The sequence below is a fragment of the Balaenoptera borealis genome (genome assembly GCF_965194805.1).
Source record: "Balaenoptera borealis genome assembly, chromosome: 4".
NCBI lineage: Eukaryota > Metazoa > Chordata > Mammalia > Artiodactyla > Balaenopteridae > Balaenoptera > Balaenoptera borealis.
This window is the reverse complement of record NC_138861.1, coordinates 50,433,936-50,458,161: the sequence shown is the minus strand read 5'-3', so window position 1 is coordinate 50,458,161 and position 24,226 is coordinate 50,433,936. Positions and strand designations below refer to the sequence as shown.

Sequence of the window (24,226 nt, the reverse complement as noted above, 5' to 3'; positions counted from 1 at the left end):
AGTATGTAGCATTATCCAGGTTTAAGGAATAAAACTTTAATGACTAAAGAAATAATCACTTGATTCATTTCTAACATATCAAAGATTTTAAAACAAGAAATAACTTTTAAATCATCACTATATTTCTTCAGTTCAATTAAGAGGCCTAAAGATTTAAATGTTACTTAAGACAATAATTGTTCTTAATAAATAAGGCAAAGATCAAATCATTTGTCCTTACTCCAGGCAAAGCCTGTTTTACCTATCAAGAGGCCTTAAAAGCAATTTTCAGTTTGCACCTGTTATACCTGAAATACCTGTAATGTCACAAAAAGTACTGCCTATATTTTATAAACATGGGTGCAAGGAGGGCAACACGTTTATGGGAGCTGAAAGGGAAGACGTGACTGATCTCTAACTCTGGGAGGCAGTATTTAATACAGCTCAGACCACAGGAGGATTTATGGTGAAATTAATGAACCATATACCTCAACAGCCATCACTTCCCATGGGTTCCTTTCAAAGTCCTGGAAGTGGGGCCCTAGTAATTTTGTATTCATAATTTTGTACTTTTTCTTATAGCGCCTCCCCAAGTTATATAAACTTCACACCCCATAAAATTTGACTCTAGCCCTTTTTAGTGGAAAAATAATTAGGAAAATTCTATAAGAATGCTGAATGGGAAGCAATGGATACACTCTAACTTAGGAAGAAAGAGTGCTGGTAAGTCCATTCACTCAACATTTATTAAGTTCTAGATATTCTTTAGCATTAGAGAGACAAAACCTAGTATTGGGTTGGCCAAAAAGTTTGTGTGGGTTTTTCCATAAGACATTACGGAAAAACCCGCATGAGCTTTTTGGCCAACCCAATATGTGGTTCTGTCTGGAAGAAATTCACTGTCCACTGACAACTTCTCAAAACCACCAAAGATCGGAATCCTTTTTCAAGAGTGAGGAACTTCTGAGGAACTGTCAATCTAGTCATTATATCTTGCTCCAGTACTTAGCATGACCTAGAAGGTGTTCCTTAATTTTCTAGGCTTCTATTTATCATCTGTGAAATTGGGATAATAATATAACTATACTTCAGAGGGCTGTCATGAGACATACAGGAAACTGCAAGTGACCGCTCTGCAGAGCATCAAGCTCGTTAAGTATCTGCTCTCCTTTTTTGATTTCACAATAGAAGTTAGTGGGATAGCAGCCGCTCTACTTTTGGGAATTCTCTTTGCTGTTGATATTGCCAGATTGCATATTCCATAAGAAAAAAAGTGGACATTTAATGGGGTTTCAAATTTACAAAAGATTTTGAACTAGCAACACCAAAATCATTATTCATTCAGAAAACTTCATCATAGCAGATTAACCTTGACTTGTGCATGAACTTAAGCAGCAGCATGAATTCCACAATCTGTAATCATCTCCCCTTCCTACCTGCTTTTTCCTTTTTTGTAAACGTATCTCTAACATTTCTTGACTGCCTTGTATTTCCCAATATGTAACCCATCTGGTTAAAAAAAAAAAAAAAAGTTCCGTATGGTTCATACTTATTTCTGAGACTGTCTGTTTAGATTTCACAGACTGGTGAACTCCTTTGCTTAGGTAAAATGCTAATGATATTAAGGTTGTAAGTGTGGACTCTGTAAAAATACGGGTGGGGCTTCCCTGGTGGCACAGTGGTTGAGAATCTGCCTGCCAATGCAGGGAACACGGGTTCGAGCCCTGGTCTGGGAGGATCCCACATGCCGCAGAGCAACTAGGCCTGTGAGCCACAATTACTGAGCCTGCGCGTCTGGAGCCTGTGCTCCGCAACAAGAGAGGCCGCGATGATGAGAGACCCGTGCACCATGATGAAGAGTGGCCCCCACTTGCCGCAACTAGAGAAAGCCCTCGCACAGAAACAAAGACCCAACACAGCCGCAAATAAATAAATAAATAAATAAACCCAAAGTTAAAAAAAATACGGGTGGATTTTTTTTTTTTCTACATAGTATGCTAGTATTAGAAATTACAGTGCTTTAAATTAAAATTTACCAAGTATGGCATTCTTTTCTTATTTTATTTTTATTATTTTTTAAAAGTCTTTATTGAATTTGTTCTTCTGTTTTATGTTCTTTAAAAAATTTACTTTATTTTTTATTTATTTATTTTTGGTTGCATTGGGTCTTTGTTGCTGCGAACGGGCTTTCTCTAGTTGTGGCGAGCGGGGGCTACTCTTCGTTGCGGTGCGTGGGCTTCTCATTGCGGTGGCTTCTCTTGTTGAGGAGCACGGGCTCTAGGCATGCGGGCTTCAGTAGTTGTGGCTCGTGAGCTCTAGGGCCCAGGCTCAGTACTTGTGGCACACGGGCTTAGCTGCTCTGCGGCATGTGGGATCTTCCTGAACCAGGGATCGAATGCATGTTCCCTGCATTGGCAGGCAGATTCTTAACCACTGTGTCACCAGAGAAGTCTCGGTATCTTTTGGTTTTTTGGCTACAAGGCATGTGGGATCTTAGCTCTCTGACCAGGGAGCCAACCCACACCCCCTGCATCGGAAAGTGAAGTCTTAACCAGGGAAGTCCCCCAAGTACGGCATTCTTGACAGAACGGAATAGCTTTGAGAAAAGTAAACTTTAGGAAGCTATCTTAAAAAAAAAAACTTAAATAACTATATATTAGCAGATCTAAGGCCTATATTCTAAGTAGCATCAGGACAAATGTGTAGTCAATTAGCACAAGATAAATGGAGCCAGGGTTTTGGTTGGGAAAAAAAGAGACACTGGAACAATGCAAGTTGTCTCATGTTATATGATCTGAACTACTTACTAGAAGACACATGTGCCAAGTCTTCTTTATAAATCTTAGTTTCTTCAATTGTTGAGAGAATCATATTAAAGTCAAGTATGTGAAAGTACTTAAACCATGAAGGGTTTCTCTTCCAAATTTGCAGTGACTTTATTGGGGAAGATTGTATTTTCCCGAACGCTAAAACATGATTCCTGGATCATGATCGTTTTAGACAAAATTTTTATGGTCAGTGCAAAAATCTGAATGAAGGCTTTAGGAAGGGTAACCTGTCTGAATAAAAAGGAACTTGAGGGGCAAATGTTGTTCGTTTTATACCCGTGGAGCCAGTGATGAAGCTTCTCAATATAAATGGGAAGATCTATACACTCAGGCTATTATTATTCCTTAACTGTGCTCTGTATTTCTTCAAAGAATACTGCTTAGTGGCAATGTTTATTTTATTAACACTCACTTAGATAGTGCTTATTCTGTGCCAGACACTATTCTAAGTACTTTACTAATTTTAATTAATTTAATCCTCCCAAAAGCTTCTAAGATGGAACTGTTATTTTCTCCATTTTAGGCATAAAGAAAGCAGAAGCTGAAGAGGTTAACGTGGCCGGTACGAGGTCACCAGCTAGTGAAGGGGCAGAGGCAGGTTTCAAACCCGGCAGCTGGCTCCAGGGTCTAAGATCCAAACCACTTCACTGTGAAGGCTCCCTGCTGTACCTTTTCATTCCACTGCCGGCACCCTGGCATTATCAACTTACTATAGTTCATCGAATCTCCTAAATTAGGTGTTTTTCATAATTGACCTAATAAGGGAAAACGCTTACAAAAAAGAAGGAAGACTTGGAAGCGTCACTACAAACGCTGAATTCTGCGCACTCACCGCCACGTTTGTCTCTTGTTCCGTTTCTGGCACGTAAGGGTAATGGGTGTAAAACATATCATTCCGCACCATTTTTTTCCTCATTCTGCAGGGCCCTTCCGTCATCTCCAACATCCATTTGTCGAGATGGGAACCGATGGGGGGGCCCCAGAGCCCCCGCTCCCGCAGCAGCTCGTACTCGATTTGGCACCACTCCTCCGTCACGTACTTCAGGGCATTTTGCTGACGCTAGCAAGAGAGAGTCCAGGTTGGTTTTCAAGCAAAAGCACGAGCAACAATGAACAGTCTACAAGTACCTTAAAACCGAGTTATTCTTTGGAAACAAAAACCGATCCAGGTCATTTCAGGCAATATTATAAAAGTAAAGTTACATTTATTTATGGTTAAAGTAAGCTGCCGATCTTGTGAGAAGGTGGGGTTTTAGTGATGGCCCAAGGCGATTATTTTAGCACCAAGTATACAATACATGGAAGATCCCTACAGGGTAGCGTGTGCAGTACACCTGACCAGAGTGTTGAAGGAACTTGTAGCTCGGGCACAGGGAAGATGGTAATATTACTTATGAAAATACATGGAAATGGTTTGTCCAGTGTGAGTTAATAAAGACAGTAATTTAAGGATGAATCCCCTTCCCCACCCCCAACTGTAAAACAGTTACTAGAACATGAATAAAAGAAAATCTAGAAAGCCACATCAAGAAATATTGCCAACACACTAGATTCCTGGTAATCACCGTAACATTTCCAATAATTTTAGGTAAAGAATATACACATGCATCCCTGATAGGGAACTTAACATTCATATAAAAATTAAAGGAAAACCATTTTTACTTGTCCCTGGGATAGATCCAAACCACCTTACTTAAATGGAAATTTATGACTTGGAATAACTTCTATTTGTCAAATGTCAAAATGTGTAACATTTCAACAGTAGATGCTTAAAACTAAGCATCTAATCATTAGATGCTTATCTAATAATTCATGGAATATAAGTATACAATTTAAGAGTAAAGATCCCTTTATACTGTACAACTAACACTAATGATTATTGAAGGAGTAATCTTGATATTATACTGATACCATCATAGTACTTATGTGTTCCTGGCAGGAGGAAATCCCCTGTAACAACTAAGTATCTAGTATCATGCCCATAAAATATTAGCAGCTTATCATTCAGAAATCTTTAATAGATATAACTCAGCTGCCATGGAAATAAAATATTTCGAATAAGTTGTTGAGTAATTATGAATTCATCAAGCGGATTTCACTGAAGATATTTCTTATTGACAAAATCACCAAGCACTTGTAATAAAAAATAACTTTATCTTTTAATTTTTTAGAATTTTAAGAGACTTCTCAGAGATTTTGATGTACATTTTCATGGTCTCCTTGTTAAGTATGAAAGAAAGGGATCTTTCCAATATTTTAATTTTTATTAAGAACAAACACATGCAATGTTGGTAGTGAATGTCATTAGGATTCAGCTGTGCTGATCTCCAGTCTGTCACTTTTTAATGCAGTTTGCCTATAGGAAGTTCCAGTCTTTCTATGTTAAAACCAATGGCCAAAGTAGCTGCTGGCAGGGATAATCAAAAACATTATCTGATGATAAATTCAGTTCAGCAACTTATTCTTAAAAGCAGGAGGAAGATATCAAGGGAAGCAGTCTTTTCTCACTCAAGGAATGCAAAACAAACCATTATTGTGGTTATGATTCTTACCTCCTGATATTCCTTATATTGTGTATCTACTAAGTCACGAACAACGGCGATGTGTGTAAACATCCACTGAGAAATCTCCTAACGATGAGTGGAAAAAGAGTCTTAATATTTCATGGATTTCCTGGAAAAAAATGTTAACTAGCCTTGAAATAATGCCCCCATGTTAGTTAAAATTCTATTAAAGGCATCACAACAACACCCAAAAAACCCCACAGAAAACTCTGAAAGATTAATTATATAATGAATCTGATGGAGGCTTATGTGACGGACACAGATCCATACACCCCCCCATCCCCCAGCGCACCTTTCAAGGAAGGGCTCACGGCCACAACTTCTGGGAGCGCTGTCAGTACTTCAGGGATCACCTCAGCTGCAGAGAGCTGTGGGCACCCCACAATCACTGGCTGATTTGGAGGCAAGCAGGCTCAGCCATTTCAGCTCAGTAAAGGTCAACTCTGACAGGTCATTTTGGTACCAAAGCTCCACCTGGGTCACAGCTGGGTCTGTCGCCAGACCTGCACTGTAGCCTGACATTTCCCTGTGACCAATCCTGCTTCCTTCTTCTCTCATCCACAAATATCAAGGGCACCCCTAATAAACATCCTGCACACTAAACCCCCTCTCAGAGTGTGCTTCCTGGGGAACCCAACCTGACACATGGAATGACTCATACACATGGTTTCTCCCAGGCCCTTTTCACAGCTGCCACTAAGATTCTGGGATGGCAAAGACAGTATGATGAGGAAGAAATTAATGCTGGAGGTAGAGGAGTTAAAAAAAAAAAAAATCAATCTCAGGCATGTACAACAAAATTATAAAAAAATAAAAAGCTATTTTGTCTGCTGTTGCTTTAAAATTTATATAACTATTAATAAAATTATTGAGGGTTTGGAAAAGCTGAGAAAAAATTATCCATAGTCTATCGTATATCAATATCTGAATCTCATCTTATGTCCAGTTATGAAATGGATGTAAATACACAACACTCATAGTGCAATTTTATCATAATAAAACGGGAGAAGGCTCCACAACCTGAGTTATTTCTCTCTCTCGTCTAAAGCAAAAATGCAGAAAATTTCCATTTCAAATCATATGCTTGCATGTATTAAGTGTATTATATAAAACACTACAACTAAACCTTGAATTACAAATTTCTAATCATATCATTAATAAAACTAAACAATGTACCTGGGTGGAAAGACTGTGTTTATGAAGCCCACTTTCCTTTCGATTCCTTCTCGATCCCGTTAACTTGGAAAGACCAAAGCCACTGCTGACACGGGACAATTTGGATTGTGTGGTGGGCACTAAAGCTTCTCCTCGACTTATGCATTTCTTTTCATGGGCTACAAAATTAAAATTAGAGTATTTTACAGTTTCTCCATGTACTTATTAGCCTTACTTTTAATACTTTTGCATAATGGTTACAAACCACAATTCTGTAGTTATCAAAAGCAGCTTATGTTACAGATGCAGACACTCTCTTAGATATTATATTTACTTATCTTGTATAAGGATAGCTGCTTGACAATTATTGTACTAGTTGAACTCACATTTGGGTGAAACCTCATAGCTCTGCAATAATATGCAAATTTATTTTAACTGTAATCAGTTTCTATGTTAATAACAATTCACAGTCCCCTACCTAAAATCTTTGGTGTCGTGTATACTTTGGAATTTAGAATTTTAAGAAGGTGATACAGTACATATACTGTATATTATATGTACTGTATCACCCTAGACCACCAGAAGGTCTAGGGTAATAAATCATAATTAATAATATAATAATTAATATTTCTGCAGCAAAATGTATGAATATTAATGCCTAGTAGGATAAACAAAGATAGGTTAGGTTTTGCTACCAAGTGAGTTTTGGCATCAAATTAATAATAACACCTTGGGTTTTCAGGGCTTTTTGAATTTCAGAATTATAGATAAGGGATGTAGACTCATAACCAAGATGGTGACCATACTAAAGTTGCGAGCAATGTATTATTTACCAAGCTCATAGATGCCTGATGTATAACACATTTAAAAAAAAAATTTTTTTTTAAATCTAAGAAGAAAAGCCTAATCTCAGCATAATCATTCTAGAATGGGCTATATTGTATTGATTTTCATTTCTACTGTCATCATAATATCTTTGGGGGAAAGTTTTAATTTCATATCTAAAGTGCACCCAAATATGATAGTTGTATGTAAGTCCCTTGGTCACATGATATCTGTAAACTTTCTTACCCAGATGATTCTGCCAACATTTCAAACCAGCTTCTTCAATGAGCGGCTTTGCTATAGCTATGTCCACATGGCCTCTTTCATTCACAGGTAGAGTGACTTTGAAAAGCTCCTCCAAGGTTTGTTTCTTACTATGAATCAATTCAGTCCAAACTCTGTTGACAGCTTTTATGAGAAGCTGACGCCCTAGGAAATGAAAAACAGCAACTGATCAAAAAGAATATAAAGGTAGTTAGTATTTTTTTTCTTCTTATATATCTAAGAATTTCAACTTAGATGTATAGTACTTAACTGCCCAAAAAATGCTTCACATCATAGCCAGCTCAGTAAAAAAGGATTATTCAGATAACCAAAAATGCGGTTGGCTACTTGGAAAACTTAAAAAAAAAAATAACAAACTTCGTATCAAGCAAAAAGACTACATTTTTATTTATAAAACTGGAAATTACATATATATTTCATTGTCTAGCTTCTTCTATAAAAGAAAAGAACTTATTCTCCACTTAAAAGTAAATTTTAGATCTAAATATTTAAGGTATATTCACAAATGAGTTAATTGTTCTTGACGATTTTGCAAAAGGAAAGAAATAGTAAACAAATATTTTTAGAGTTTTTACTATTAAATTCCATCTTGCTTTGGACTCCCTGCTAATTTGTCCGACTCACGCTCTAGGCCAGTCAATCTTCAGCAAGCATCAGAATCACCTGGGAGGTTGTTCAAACAGACTGCTGGTCTTCACCCCCCAGAGTATCTGAGTACTGAGTACTCAGTAGACCTGAATGGGGCCAGAGAATCTGCTTTTCTAACTAGTTCCCAAACGATGCCAATGTTACTAGTCTGAGCACCTCACTTTGAGAACCAGTGTTCTAGACTGTTAGTTCCTTGGGGGGTGAAAACAATCACTGTGTCCTTAGTGTCTGGGGTTCAAGAAATTTTAGCGAAAGAACAGAGAACAAATTAATGCTTAAATGAATGAAGGAATGAGAGCTGGACCTACAAAAGATAAAATCATACGCAAAACTACCACACTAAATATTGCTGGAGAGACAAGCACTTCTGTAATTATCTAATCTTTTCAACTGAACAACGTTGGAAATTAGAAATCAATCCACCCAAAGACTCTCATATGCATGATACTTACAAAATCAGTGGGAAAACTAGATTTAAAAAAGGGAGAAAGAATAAAAATGGTAGTACTGACAATCTGTCTCAAGCAATATTTGCCTCTACTGTGATTGGCCTAATACTACCAATAGCCAGCTCCCTTAAGAGTAAGTGCCAAGTTAGTATCATATTTGCACTGCTGCTTGTGCAAATGTAAGTATCACCAAGTTTCCTGGTGTTACGATGAAATGTGGAGGGCGAGCAATTTCAGGGGTTTGCTCATCCTGGCACAAGGAGACATACAGCTAGCACGCTGGTACATGCTGGCGGGCATACCGGTGTATGTTCAGGTATGCCCTATGGAGAGGTCGGCTGTCAATGTTGGCAGTTTCTCAAGTCGGTGTTTTTGGTTATATCTTAAAAATCAGAAATGAGTGGAGAGAAAAGGCGGGAAAAAATTGAGATAGCTACCTTCACTAATATCTTGGCTGTAACCACCATCTGGTTCAATGTCCGAGGGGATCATGATGTGCCACGTCGTCATGCGGGCTTCTGCTTCCAGTCCAAACCCATCCACACTGCTGAAAAATTCCAGTCAGTTTAAACTACATGAAGAAAGTTACTGCAGCTGGAAACTGTGATGACTAAGTACTACTCTGCAGACACAAGGAAACGCTGGTTCTGTCACAGAGCTCCGTAAGTGGCAGACAGACATTTGGCAGATGCACAGAACAGAACTTAGAGTTTATCATGAAAATGCCATTTTCAAGCGATGATGTCACAAATCCACTCGATGAAATGTAATTAAACTAAATGACAGCATTAAGAGGAGCATCTTACTATTTAAGACGCTTTTTGATCACTATTAACATTTTTACCTAAAAATTACGAAAAGTTCATTTAAGAACGTCCTCCTCCTATGTTCTTAAACATAAGAACATGTTCTCCTCCTATATCCTAAGATATGCCCCCTCTCCCATATCTTATCTCACCACTCTTTGCTCCAGCAGCAGGGAAACACCTGCAGGTTCCTACATGTGCCATATTCTTTCTGCCCTCTGGGCGATCGGATAGGTGACTCTTTCTTCCCACACCACTCCTCCCCATTCTCTTTGGAGGATTAACTTCCTCCTCAACCAGGTTCAAGCTGTAACTCAGCAGGTGCCTCTCCCAGGCTAGGGGCACCTGTTATGTGCTCCCAAAGCACCGTGCTTCTAGCAGAGCACATTGCTTAGCTATGGGTCCTCCCTCCTAGGCTGCATGCTCCAAGACCTGCCACAGGGTCTGTCTCATTCACATTTCATCCCAGTCCCTAATTCAATGCCTGGCCCCCAGCAGACACCAAAGAAATATCTTGCAAAGCAATCAGTGGCAAAATACTAATTTTACCCATTTAACATATATTGCATTTATTTATCGCATTCTTATCTTTTTACCCCTCTTAACCTCCAACAGTGTGTATCTACTTTACTTGAAAAGCAAACTCTTTTTTAAAAATTATATATGTGACATGTGATTAACAAAAAATTTAAAGATACAGAAAATTAAAGCAAAAATATACTCATTATTTCACTGCAGAAATTCAACCCTTGTCTTTTCCCTTCTCATGAAGTTTTAAGTAAAACCGAGATTAAAGAAAAAAATGTTATAATCAAAAAAGTAGAACAAAGAGCTCTGGTAGAAAACTATCAAAGACAAATTCAAACTGAACCTAAAAGAGTTACCTTCCAACATGCAGGTTAATGAGGCAGTGAGCCAGACAGCTAATGAATTCTTGGTCATGGTTCCCAGGGCCCAGGATCAAGTTCCTGTTTACAGTCAGGACCCTGAGTGAATCAAGGAGAGCTACTTGCTGCGGGACAGTTTTGTGCGCCCGGGAGAACTGGTACAATATGGTCCTATTGAGGCAGTGATAAACCGCATCCAGTGACAATCCCTGGGATCTTCTTTTTGACTAAAGATATGAGAGATACTTTAGTAAAATGGACAAAAAAAGTCTGCTTATCATTCACACATGAACATTTATTAGGTTTATTATGTATCAGACACCATGCTAAGTACTGGGGTGCTAAGATAAAAAATACAAAGCTCTTGCTATTATGAGGTTCAGAACCCAAGAGACACATAAATGTAATGAGATGAGTGCTGTGTGTATACACATCTGTGTGCAGAGCAGTTTCCCTGAGAACACGGGGAAGTGCCATCTGGGTAGAGACTTCTACCCCACAAGTTTTGTAAGGGTGATCAATCGCTACTCAAAATTACTAAAAAAAAAAAAAAAAAATTACCTAAAATGTTAGTAAAGAACCTCTGACATTCTTGTTTCATCTCACATGAGACCTTTTCTCTTTGGCTTAAATACAAATTTATTCTTAAAAAATTCTTGGGTGACATGTGTGTGTCTAATAACATGACAACAGTATTTCCTACTTTCTACATCGTGTGTTGAATAAGATTTATCACTTGTGCCAAACCGGAAAAGGTACCACAAACACACACTAATATGACATCTTCAAAGGAACAAGGACTACAGTGAACTTTGTAAAGATTCAATTACAAGAAGAGACTACTCCTCTAATATCAACTCTTCATGCTCTGTAAATCTTGACACACTGATGCATCATACTATGGAAATCTATCAAATTGTATTAACTTAAGGTCTTTAAACCAACAGGAAGCTATCCAGCTATGTGGTTAGCAAAGAGCAATGCCAGTGGGGAAGGCAGTGGGCGCCCACAGCTTGAGAGAATGAGGAAGCTTTACATACTGGACACACTGGCACCAGGCCATGGGTAAGGGGGGGAATGGTTACAGATCTACGTTTTATTCACTTTTAATAAGCTGAGCTTTACGTTAAAATGTCAACATTCATTATCTTATTAGTTACACTTATTTCCAACAATTTTGACACCCGAGGCAAAGTTTTTCAATAGGAAAACATGTACTCTACAACTAATGTGACAATGGATTACCTGTGCAATTAGTTGAATTATAAAATCTATAAGAAGTTTAGATTCTTTGTTGAACATGCCTTGCCAAAGCTTGTCCACCACACGTTGTGTGAAATAAAACACATTGTTCACCAATACTTGGTAGCTCCCTCCACTGGTAATAGGCAGAGATGCATCTTCCCCTAAATTCCAGCAGGAAAAAAATGTCTAAGAAAATTGATGTCCACCAGCCTAAGACCAGACCCTCCAACAAATCAGGCTAAGGCAAGACGAGTATATCTACTACCGTTAGAAATAGGACCATTAGCTCTTATGTACTACTTTAAGCAAAATGATGTTCATGGCCAGAAGTCATGATAAATGTTGGAAGAAATAATTTCTGCAGGATAAAAGTGTTACGGATGGAGACTGGGAAGTTTCTTACTGCCTTAAGACAGTCTGTGATAAGCAAACAGTTCTTCAACTGTCAGTGACACATAGCCTCCCTTTCAGAGAAAAATTAAGTCAGTTTATTAGTTGTAAATTGATTCTGTCTAACTAATAAAGGGCAAAACAAATCATCAAACAAAACTTTAAGCACAACGAAGTAATGGAGGCAGAAGAGAGGTCCAGAAGAACTGTAAAACACAGAGTACCATCAGTGGTGGTGGTGCCATGGGGTACCTCTCGCCCCTTCCATGATTCCCATCAGCACTGTTTCTCTTCTACAAGCTGCCCCGGTGGCTTCAGCGTGCTCGCTGTGTACACATTGCCTCAGCACTAATCCTCCTGGCTCCTCCTCCAACAGAATGCCCCCTTTAAGCCTCTCCCTCCTTTCTAGAAATTAGGAGCCTTAACTGACTGTAATTATTATTCCCACCTAACTCTAAATCACTACACAATGCAAAACTCTTCGTTTTGTGTCTTTATGTAGTAAGACTGATATTACTTAAGATTCTCAAGTGATAAGAACAAATACAAAAGTCTGACTTGACACCACGCTTTGAGAGTTGCATGTTATGACAACACTAAAGATTTTCTTGGCAAACTTACTTTGTTAAAAAAAAATGATAATGTAATAGCATGGAGGTTCTATGATTTATATAATTACCAGAAATTCAAGTAGCAAATATGCTAAATCATTACTTTTCCTTCTCCTTTAAATTGTCATTGTTTTACATATAAATGTTAGCTCCACTGTAAATGTATCAAGTTTTGTAGTTTTATTGTAACTAGAGACATACAGGAAAAACACTTTAATGTGCTTTGAATTTACATCCTGAAAGCCATTCTAAAGAATAACATAGAGACCTATAACTGAATAATTCCACTAATAAGTAGAGTTTCTGAGGGTGCTGGTAATGCATTTCTATCTGAGTTCTCTTATACAGGCATGTTGCCTGGGTGGTAATTCACAGAGTGCTACATTTGTAATTTATTTGTAAGTATATTACGGTAATTTTTAAAAGTATTAGATAATCCATAAAAATATACTGTTCACATAATATGGTTTTAAAAACATTTTTTCTCTTTCCTTGTCCTCTTCCTGCCACCTCTGAGCATATGAACGTGGAAAAGCAACTTCGTACTCCCTGTTGTTGATCCTTTATCCCAGGTTCAAAGGAAGGAGCTGGATGGGCCTTTTCCTCATTATAGGAAAATACCAATAAGAGGGGAAAATGCACAGAAAAGAAGGAAAAAGATGACGTTAAAAAAGTGGTATACTTGGGGTTTAGATAGAGAAGGGAAGTGATTATAGGTACTTTTAACAGACTGAAAAGAAAACATGATATTACCCAATAAAACATCAGCTGCAAGCAAATGGTCCATCACACTATCCAAAATATAAGTCTGAAATTCTTTTTGCTGAGTTCTTGTCGATCTTTCAGGGGAAGCCTAATCAATAAAATTTAGAATTAGAAACAGAACCCAGTAAACAAAGGTAAGGCTCAACCATAGTTACATTAAAAAAAACTACTGGTAAGTAGTAGAATATGTCACAAGAGATGGTATGTATGCTTATACTCTCTTATTTTTCTGACCATAGATTAAAAAACAAATTGAAGCAAAGGTGAAACAATACCTTCTTTTGAATCCACTCCTCCAAAAGCAGTATTCTAAACATTTTAAGTATTTAATAAATATTTGATATCTATTATCTATCTACCTCACTTCCAAAAGAGATCTGGCAGTTTCTAATGAGATGCAGATAAAATAAATCATAAAGCCATTTAAACAAACACAAAAGCTCAGGAGTCTAGTAACCAAGAAGGTAAAGTCAATGGGGAGGCGAGTATTTATATCAAAAAAATCAATTAAGCACACAATTTTGCTTTGAGCTTCCTAGGGTCAAGAAGGAGAAAAAAAATAATATGATTTACAAAGCCTTTAATTATCTATAAAAAAGGAAGCATACTATATAGTCAGCAAGGATGTTTTCCTAAGATTGTTCTGAGAAGAATGTTCCCTGTGGGCTTTTATAAAGAGGACAATGAACAGCCCTATAGGTTGTACCCTTGATAATGGTTTTACATGGTACAAGGATGATTTTTAAAATTATCTTGAATAAAAGCTTAGGGCACAAAGTTAAACTATAGTTCTCTGATGGCATTTCTTTTGGTAATTAGGGTGGTATGATCCAGGTGCATAACTTTCAAGTCTCTAGCCTGAGAGGTGGCAAAGCACTGGGAACACAGGGATGAAAGGTAGGAAAGATCCTTTTGTCATTCTTCTCAAACGCCAGTCGTGTTAGCTGGCTTTGGATAGGAGCTGGATATTGAACGATTCAATAAACTGACATAAAGTTGTTTCTTAAAAAGAGATCTGGATGTTGTAGCTACAAGCAGCGTACTGATGCTTTGCAAGTGAAGTTAAAGAATCTATTCCTTCTCGCACAGACAGGTCCAGGACTATGTTTATGACCGTGCCGCAGAAGTGGGCTATAGAACACTGTTCTGCTTTATGCATTTAAAGTTAAAATCTGTTCCCCTGGGGAAAAACCCACTGCTTTCTATTCTGATTTTCAAAGTGGTGCTGATGAAGGTTTTAAAAAAGCAGTTAAAATTGGAATCCTATATTCAGATCAAAGATATTATTCTAAGGATTCAAAAACCAACCAAAGTTGTAATGAACGTTTCTCTGTTTTTCTGATAAAACATATTTATTTTGTTTTAAAATGACAAAACATGGGCCTAGTAACAGTTAAAAGAATATTAGTTCTTAGGAGTTTGGTTTGGCATTAGAATAATTTGGGAAAAAGTGAAGGTCATGACATGTTGTTTATAATCTTTTTTTTAGAAAATTTATTTATTGATTTATTTTTGGCTGCATTGGGTCTTCACTGCTGCATGCGGGCTTTCTCTAGTTATGGTGTGCGGGCTTCTAACTGCAGTGGCTTCTCTTGTTGCAGAGCACGGGCTCTAGGCATGCACGCTTCAGCAGTTGTGGCACACAGGCTCAGTAGTTGTGGCTTGTGGGCTCTAGAGTGCAGGCTCAGTTGTTGTGGCTCGTGGGCCCTAGAGCGCAGGCTCAGTAGTTGTGGCTCACAGGCTCTAGAGAGCAGGCTCAGTAGTTGTGGTGCGCGGGCTTAGTTGCTCCACGGCATGTGGAATCTTCCCGGACCAGGGCTCGAACCCGTATCCCCTGGATTGGCAGACGGATTCTTAACGACTGCGCCACCAGGGAAGTCCCTGTTTATAATCTTAATACATTTTCCTGTGTAGATGAACAAACTAATACAATGGTCAGCAGAAGAGCTGGGGCCAAGGCCTGCCTATTCCTCATGCTGACAGTACATCAAGACCCCACCCCTGTTAACGGAAGGGAAAGCGAGAACCTTCAAGTGATAAGTGGCAGATTGATAGGTCTATGAGGACTACCCTGCAATCAGATCAGAGACCATTTTCAAACAGCATGAGTGATCAAAATTTACTAAGGAGTAAGGCTCTCCAGTCACAGGAGGATTTAAACACCCTTGAAGATGGCAATACTCATTCAGGATTATAATCAACTCAATGTGGCTAATGGGATAAGTAATAATGAGTAGGGTTTATAAAATCTTAACTAGACAAAGTTTTGGAGTATGTAAAACAGGGAACATAGAACATAGAGAAGTAGCTTGATCTGTCAACAATATTTATTTTTACTTAATTAGAAAGTATTCTTTTGTATTCTATAAGGATTTAAGGCTGGCTCAGTCACCAACAGGCATACTTAATCCTCTGATTCCTCTCACTGAAGCTGTTTCTTGAATGATCATGACCCAGAATTAACTCTGTTACTGGCTCTAACTGCCAAGTTCAAATGTTCTTGCTGAGACTCATAGTAGCCTAACTTTTAACGGACTTAAGACTTTATGAGTGCATGCGTAGTTTTCTTGGGTGTTTTTTTCTTTCTTTTAAACAATTCGCTGGACTACAATTATGTAACTACACAGTGCTTAGTTTTATGTACCTTATCTCATTCTGCACAATATCCTTTCAAAGTAGATACTATCATCTCCACTTTAGAGATAAGGTAACTGAGGCTTTGAGAGGTCAAGTCACTTGGTCAAGTCACAACTAGGTTTCAAACGTCAGTTTCTTTGACGCCAAAGTTCACTACCTCACCTGCCATTCCGTACTCTTCCAGCCCTACTAAAAATCTCCATACTGAAGTTAACAAATGCACAACAAGAGCAATTCAGCCACAATCTCCCCATCATGTTTTTAGATAAACCTGGTTGGCCCACCAGACAACCAGGATGAGTTCAGGGCCGAAGGAAGACAGGGTGAGCCCTATGCTCTGCTCTGCCTGCGAGATCTGTCTTCCCAGAGAAGACAGTGAAGCCAGTCAACAACACGAGTCTTCACAGACGCAAGGCGTCCTTTTCGAGGCCTGGGAACGCCGTGCCGAGTCGTCGTGGGCGCGTGTGCTGCCCGTGGCTGAGAGCCCTCTGGCTCTGGCGGGGAGGCCGTTAGTGCTCCGTAACAGGCAAAGCCTTCAAGGAAGAGGGGTTTCCGCTCTGCGCTTCTGACTGCAGTACTCCTCCTGACTGGCTTCTCTTCTCCCAGTTATTTCACAGCACTCTCTTTGCCCACTTTTGCCACTTTGTTTGGTTTGTTTATTGCTCTGCAGGGGGCGCTGTACTCTGATGGGCACGGGGAGGTCTTTTAGCAGATGGCGGGAGCAGAAAGCAGTGAACTCCTCAGACTACAGAAAAGTGGTATCAGACAGGCACACACTCCAAATCAGCCTCCTTCGTTTCATCATATTTCTTTCCTTCAGGTATATACGAGGACTTTTTGATCTGTTCTCAGGTACTTTCCTTCCGTGGCCACGTGCAGCAAATTCATTTGGCCTTTCGTGAGATGCCTGGTGGTGACAGCAGAGGACGCTGGTGATTGTATAAGCCACCGCAGGCCACTTGATTTTGGAGCAGGTCTTACGTGCCAGGCACTGTGTTATGAATCTTATATGTTTTGTCTTACTTAATTCTCACAACAGTCCTCAGAGACAGGTTCTATTTTTATGCTACGTTACAGATGGGCAAACTGTAAGGGGTGAAGAGAACCGAGCTGGGCCAAGGTTACACAGCTATAAGCAGCACATGTTTAATTTCTCAAAATAGTTTTGCTGGGTGATTTATATATATTTAACTCTCACAACAATCATGCAGGGGAGACAGTATATAAGATCATTCTCCAGAGGATGAATTTAGCTCAGTGAGATTAAAATGTTTACATAATAAACCACAGGGCCAGAATTCAAACCAGGTCCTTCTATGGCACCACACTGCTTCCCTTGTATTTGGCCTGACTCACACTCAAGCCAGTCTATATGAATGGGAAGCTTTTCTTTTTATAGACTGCTAATAAAGATAACTTCACACATTCTTTTATAGACACAATCAAGTAAGTAGACACTCTTACGATGACATCCCAACAATCATGAGACTGAAAATGGCCTGGCTTGAGCATATCAGCCCGAAAATCAGTTGGTTCAAACACCTTCCTTCACGTCGGTAAATGGTAAATATATAGGATAGTTCTTTTGCTGACTTTCTTCAGAGACAGACTTCATAATTGTAACATTCAGAATCATATGCTTGTAATTTATTATTTTACACCACAGGAAGACATGGAGTGCAACAGCATCTCCACTAAATATTTTTGGTATGTGTATTCTGTGTTTGTGTATTAGATTTGAAGTTCCTCAAAGCACTGATTTTTAAAAGCAAATTTATCTCTCTCTTATGAGATGGTATCATATCTTCCTGTTTGGGAACTGCCAGGGATGTAGTTATAGTTAAATAATTCAAAAAAACTTAAAGAACACAGCAAGGCACTGAGCTAACTTTGTGAGAGACAAAAGGACACATGAAAGTTGGTCCCTAACTTTAAAGAGTTGATGATCTATTTGGGAAATTCAACCTTGACACTCCCTGGTTCTTCCTAAAATACCACCCTACCGCCCCTGACTCCCTAATGCAATCAGATACAATTCCACTTCAGGGCAAATTAGTGTCCACAATAATGAGAATGTTATCTCAAGGTTAATACATGTCATATCAAACTTTCCTTACTGAAAAATACAGAAAACCAAAATAAAAGACAATTATACAATTTACCCATTGCTAGTTAATTAGCTATTAGGATTCCTACAAGACTGTTATTACTGAATACATACACTTACCCCATTTCCTCTACATATGTGTATTTTATTTTTTGGCTCAGTTATGCTTTCTTACACACACCTATTCTTAACTTTATCCTGTTATTTTCTGAAAACCATTTTATTTTGCATAGAATGCTTCAAATTCTTACCCCATGCACTAAAATACTAGCCATCTCTCTTCTTATTTTAAAGTTTCCAAAGAGGACAAGCTCCACCAGGCAGGCTTTTAAATTCTACCAGATGAATTCTTGATGAAATCAATTATTTTTCTGCCAATATTAAACACTGTGGTCCTGGTTAACATGCTTTGCATAGGACTTCCATGGTGGCGCAGTGGTTAAGAATCCGCCTGCCGATGCAGGGGACACAGGTTCGAGCCCTGGTCGGGGAAGATCCCACATGCTGCGGAGCAACTAAGCCCGTACACCACAACTACTCAGCCTGCGCTCTAGAGCCCGCGAGCCACAACTACTGAGCCCAAGTGCTGCAACTACTGAAGCCCACATGCCTAGAGCCCGTGCTCTGCAACGAGAAGCCACCGCAATGAGAAGCCCTCTCACCACAACGAAGAGTAGCCCTCGCTCACCGCAACGAGAAAGCCCGTACGCAGCAACAAAGACCCAACGCAGCCAAAGATATATAAATAAATAATAAATAAATTAAAAAATGCTTTAAAGTGCTTAGCGTGGCTGGTACCTAAATTACACTGATTTCTTTTAATTGACCAAACTGAGATATTTTCACATGAATAAGATAAAACATTTGCTGAGATTTTAAGGTTTCAAATAAAAAGTTAACTGTTTTTGCCACTAGAGGGAGCAGCGAAAGTGCAGGTTCAGTTGTCAAACTGCTGAGGGCGGCATGTGGGAAGCTCAGAGAGAAGCAGTTAGTCTTTTACACTGATTGAATCTTTCATGAAACATTATTTTCAGAGCTCTGGCATGTACTGCTTGACCCTATTTATATGAATTGGCCAAAAGAATGAATGTATAGGCAACTAATTATATATTAGATCCCCTTCAATGATCTTTTATTTTTTCTTGAGATTTTTCTAGGTGAACATTTGGTTTTCAGGGACGGTCAATTTCTAGAGCCAGCAGTGTGACCACTTTAGGGTTTGTTTTCTGATGCATCAGCTAGTTCTTATCACTTATCAGGAGAATTAGCAAGTGCAATGGACTAAATGTTTGTGTCCCCCCGCAAAATTCATAAATTAAGCCCTAACCTTCAATGTGATGGTATTAGAGAGGTGGAGCTTTCTGGAGGTAATTAGGTTTAGATGAGGTCATGGGGAGTCCACAGGAGGGGATTCATGCCCTTATAAGAAGAGGAATTACCACCTGAGCTCTTTCTCTGCCATGTGAGAGCAAGGCAAGCCATCTGCAAGCCAGGAAGAGGGCCCTCACCACAACCTGACCAAGCTGGCATCCTGGCGTCAGACTTCTCAGTCTCCAGAACTGTGAGAAATGACTATCTGCTACTGAAGCCACCCAGTCTATGGTATTTTGTTACAGGAGCCTGAGCTCAGATACCAAGCAACCTACAAGTTTGCTGCCTTGGGGAAAATTCAGTAAGGGCATATTGAGCACCTATTATGTGCAATGCACCACGCCTTAAGCCCCACAGGACACTAAAAGCAATACCGGAAGTGATAAATAAGAGGGACTGAAGTAGGGAGTTATAAGCTAAGGAGACAATGCTGCTGTAAATGACTAGGGAAGGAGCTAGAACACTAAGGTCCATGGGCCAAATTCAGCTTATAGTTGTTACGGTACATAAAGTTGTACTGGAACACGGCCACGCTCACTCGTTTATGTATTGCCTGTGGCTGCTTTCTCATTGCAATGGCAGAGTGAAGTAGTTGTGAGAGACTGTACAGCCCACAAAGCTGAAAATATTTACTATTTGGCCCTTTACAGAAAAAGTTTGTCAATTCCTTGTCTATCCAGGGGAAGGGTGATAAAGGACTAAATTAAGGATATGTCAAGAGGAATAGAAAGAAGAGAAAAAAATCGATAGGGTGTATATTAGCACATTTGTGATAAAAAATTCCCATAGCCCATGATATGTTCTGCCTTTACAACCCAAAAGAATTAGAAATCTGAAAGATATGTGGCATAAAACTTGCTTGGTTATTAACGCTCTCATTATAAAAACAATTTGAAAGAGATGTAAATGCATTTCTTTGTCTTTACCTCCAACAAAAGATCAATTAGTGGAGTCTGCTTGCTGGCAGGGGTAAGACAGAGGTTGTCTATTATTAAGACCCGCATGAAGTCAAAAACAAACTTTTTAGCTGGGTGATTGGTCAGGTATGTCTTGACGCCCACGTTGCAGTACTCTGATTGGCTTCTGTTCATCCCTGTGTCTGCTGCAAAGGCTTTAAACTCTTCCGCTGGAGATCCAACTTCATCATCAAGATCAGTCACCTAATAAAATCAAGTGGAAATATATCCTAGTCACATTCAATTTCATTTGATATTTTTACTTCCACCAAATTGTAGCAGCAACAGTATTTTTGTTCAGTGTTTACCTCCTATTAAGCTATTCAGTGCATTACATCGTTCACTTTGCTTTACTTATTTTCTCTTTTCAGGGTGGTAATCGGGCACCACATGTCACGATTACTCAACACATGCTCTTTCTAATATTAAGCTACTCACTGGCCACTAACCATATAAACTGCTTTATGTTGAATTTTATCTTTACTGTGGATAACTGAACTTGAAATAAATGAAATAATAAAATGAGAATGACTATATTTGCATATTTAAAACATACCTACTGAGAAGTCAAGTGTTACAGACTTTCAGATAAAGATCTGGCATAATGACTGCACCCAAGGGCTGACCCATTTTTGTAGGTAAAAAAAAAAACCCAAATAAATAAACAATACAAAACAACAACAAAACTAGTACCAAGTTTGAACCAACAGAAAAAGAAAGATGGATTAGAAGACAGATTACAAGATGCCGACAAGGAAAAAACATTGAAATATTACTAAAATCCTTTTTTTACCAAAAATGTGGATTCTAAAATTATAAACAAGCCATGGTGTTAAGGTCACGTGCTATACTTGCCTTTCTCCTAAAAATCACCACAATTTTAGAACGAGTATTTCACCATTATACATGAAGAAAAATTAGTATGAAGAAGATACCTTATTCTAGGCTCTCGAGTAAGTGGTAGAAGTAAGACAAAACATCATGAAATTCTGAAGTTCTATGGAAGAATAACTGTCTTTTGGGTTCGTTTTAAAGGACAAAAGAAGTATTTATACTACATATGATTATAGTCTAATAACTTTCTCTTAAGTTAGTGCAAAATATGAAAAATAACAGTTGAACAAAATAGAAAAAGTTGAACAGAAAGGAAAAACATACATGTCATTTCTTATAAAGACAATCAATCCTGTAATTAATTTGTAAAGACTAAATCCAGGAGATGCCTAATTCCTGAGACAAATGAAGTGGAAATAAATTTGGTCTGACTAGAGTTCTGTTAACCTGATTTTACAACTATACAGCTATCATTACATAGAATAAGAAATGGACCAAAAACTACACGAAGAGGGAATTCACTAATGAGGGACTTACAAGAAGATGGTAAATGAAAACAGGAAGTAGAATTCACTGTTATTTTAGGGGAAAGCAGAAGGAGAGTGTGGGGAGCCAGATACCAGATAATGACGTAAGAGATGAAGCAGAAAGTTATGAAACTGTAACTTGGTGAGAAGCTTAAAAGATTGGCCAAAAAAATCTGCTAACCATTGGAGCAGACTAATTCCAGTTTTGATATTTTCCTCCCCCTTTCCTACCATCTCTGAGTAAGGGCGAATGTTGAAGGGGAAGACCGTGGCTGCTAATGCACACAGGAAGTCGGGGCTCATCCACATGGAGGCCAGGTCTGGGACGTTGTGGTACAAGTATCTAAAGAACTGCATCAGGGTCACAGGATATTCCCGGAGCCAAGATCCCTCTTCTTCTGACTGCCAAGGCTGTCATGGGGAAAAGAGAGGAAATAACATGTTAGAAAAACTGACACTACTAAAAGTTACTCACTACTCTTCTAAAACCGGATAAATTGATGGTCCAGAACTCCTGTAAACCACACACAGGAGCAAACAGACAGGCTGACAAATCTAGAAATAAGCTAAAACAAAGGTGATACCCCTAGAAACTGACAGGATGTTTTTCTATTCATTTGAGTACTCACAGCTCAGTAACTGGATCAATGGTTTTGATTATTCATCGTTACCAACATGAGTATGGCTGGAGCCAGTAGTGGCTCTATTCCCATCAAAGTTGCCCCATCCTCCATCACACCAGAGAGTTAGGATTAAGATAAAAATGGGGAAGTTACTTGACCTTTCTGAGCCTCGTACTGTCATATAAACAATGAGAATAGTGCTCTTAACCATTATGCAACTGTGATATTGTGATTTATAATAAGAAATATATATTTAGTCTTTGTCCCATTTCAGGCACAGAGATCCTAAAACCCTTCGCATTTCCTAAGTGATAAAAGAGCCATAAATGTGTCTTTTTGTTAATCATAACACGCCGCTTTCCACCACACTTGAGTTTACGTTGAGGGGCTGTCTTGCCAGGGGAACCAACCATGGGAGTAGAGGGCTGGAAGTGAACCGAACCTGCTCCCCACAGCCCCCAGGGACGAAGAGGGGCTGGAGACCAGGTTCAATCACCAGTGACCAGTGATTTAATTAATCATGCCTGTGTAATGAAGGCGCCATAAAAATAAAAAACACGGGGTTCAGAAAGCTTCTGGACTGATGAACACGTGGAGGTGCTGGGAGAGTGGCAGGACGGAGAGAGCGTGGAGGCTCCGTGTCCCTTCCCACCTCGCCCTATGCATCTCTTCCATCTGGTTGTTCCTGAGATACGTCCTTTTATAATAAACTGGTAACCTAGGAAGTAAAATGTTTTCCTCAGTCACGGGAACCTGCAATTTGTAACTGGTGAGTCAGAAACACAGGTAACAACCTCGACTTGTGACTGGTATTTGAAGTGGGGCAGGGTTGGTGGGGGGGAGGGGTATCTTGTGAGACTGAGCCCTTAACCTGTGGTACCCGACGCTGCCTCCCAGTAGATAGTGTCAGAACTGAATTGAACTGTCGAACACCCAGCTAGTGTGGCAAAACCTTCCACATACTTGGTGACCAGAAGTGTCAAAAGTAAAGTAGCGTTGTAGTAGAATACTGAATAAAGTGGACACATAGGAGTTGTTTTTCCTTAAAACAATAACAGTGATGATGATGATAAAAGAGTAACAAAAAAAGAATATATTTCAACAATGCTTATCTTCTGATACTTGCCCAGAGAGTGGCTTCTTTTTCAGCTTAGATTTTTATAATTGTTTATGAATAAAAACCAAAACAAGAATCCCAAAGCATTCTAAATTAACACATTTAATAGCAATGTTCTTTTCTTAGATGGCATAAGAATAGTTTTGACTAAAATCAGATTTATCAGGTACTTGTAATCCAAAGAGTCTAGTTAATAATTCCTCTTACAATGTGATCCTAAATCGTGTAAACAAATTAAATCATTATTCACGGTATCCCTGTAAGAAAGGTAGGAACATAAATTTTGTCATTTACTCTTTCAATTTTTCATATCTAAGTTAGAAATAATTAGAATAGAAAACATAAAAACAAATACAAAATAAAACTTGCACTGATAACATTTTAAATCTCTAAATGAGAGTGATTTTAAAAGTTCAAACAACATACTGCAATGACATACAGTACAATACATATTCGTTATATACACTTATACATTGAAATACGTATTTCATAGTGCTAACAGCATCAGTTAACACTCATGAAGTGCTAACTCTACACCAGGCACTCCTGTAAGTGCTTTGTGTATATACTAACTCATACATCCTCACGACAGTCCTAAGAGATAAATTCTATTATCA

General features: G+C 38.8%; 1 protein-coding gene across 10 annotated transcripts in view; it reads right to left on the bottom strand.

Moving 5' to 3' along the window:
* WDFY3 (WD repeat and FYVE domain containing 3) overlaps positions 1-24,226 on the bottom strand; it is a 275,484-nt gene that overhangs the window by 61,170 nt on the left and 190,088 nt on the right. For 8 of the 10 annotated variants that reach the window (XM_082391039.1, XM_082391040.1, XM_082391031.1 and 5 more), the window contains 10 exons: positions 22,101-22,280; positions 20,479-20,712; positions 13,426-13,525; positions 11,672-11,832; positions 10,424-10,653; positions 9,171-9,280; positions 7,598-7,780; positions 6,548-6,705; positions 5,360-5,437; positions 3,640-3,867 (listed from right to left, as the gene is read on the bottom strand). In XM_082391039.1, coding sequence (XP_082247165.1) covers positions 3,640-3,867; positions 5,360-5,437; positions 6,548-6,705; positions 7,598-7,780; positions 9,171-9,280; positions 10,424-10,653; positions 11,672-11,832; positions 13,426-13,525; positions 20,479-20,712; positions 22,101-22,280 — 1,662 coding nt within the window. The remainder of the gene's footprint in view (positions 1-3,639; positions 3,868-5,359; positions 5,438-6,547; positions 6,706-7,597; positions 7,781-9,170; positions 9,281-10,423; positions 10,654-11,671; positions 11,833-13,425; positions 13,526-20,478; positions 20,713-22,100; positions 22,281-24,226) is intronic. The other 2 variants (XM_082391034.1, XM_082391038.1) reach the window with 1 other exon arrangement.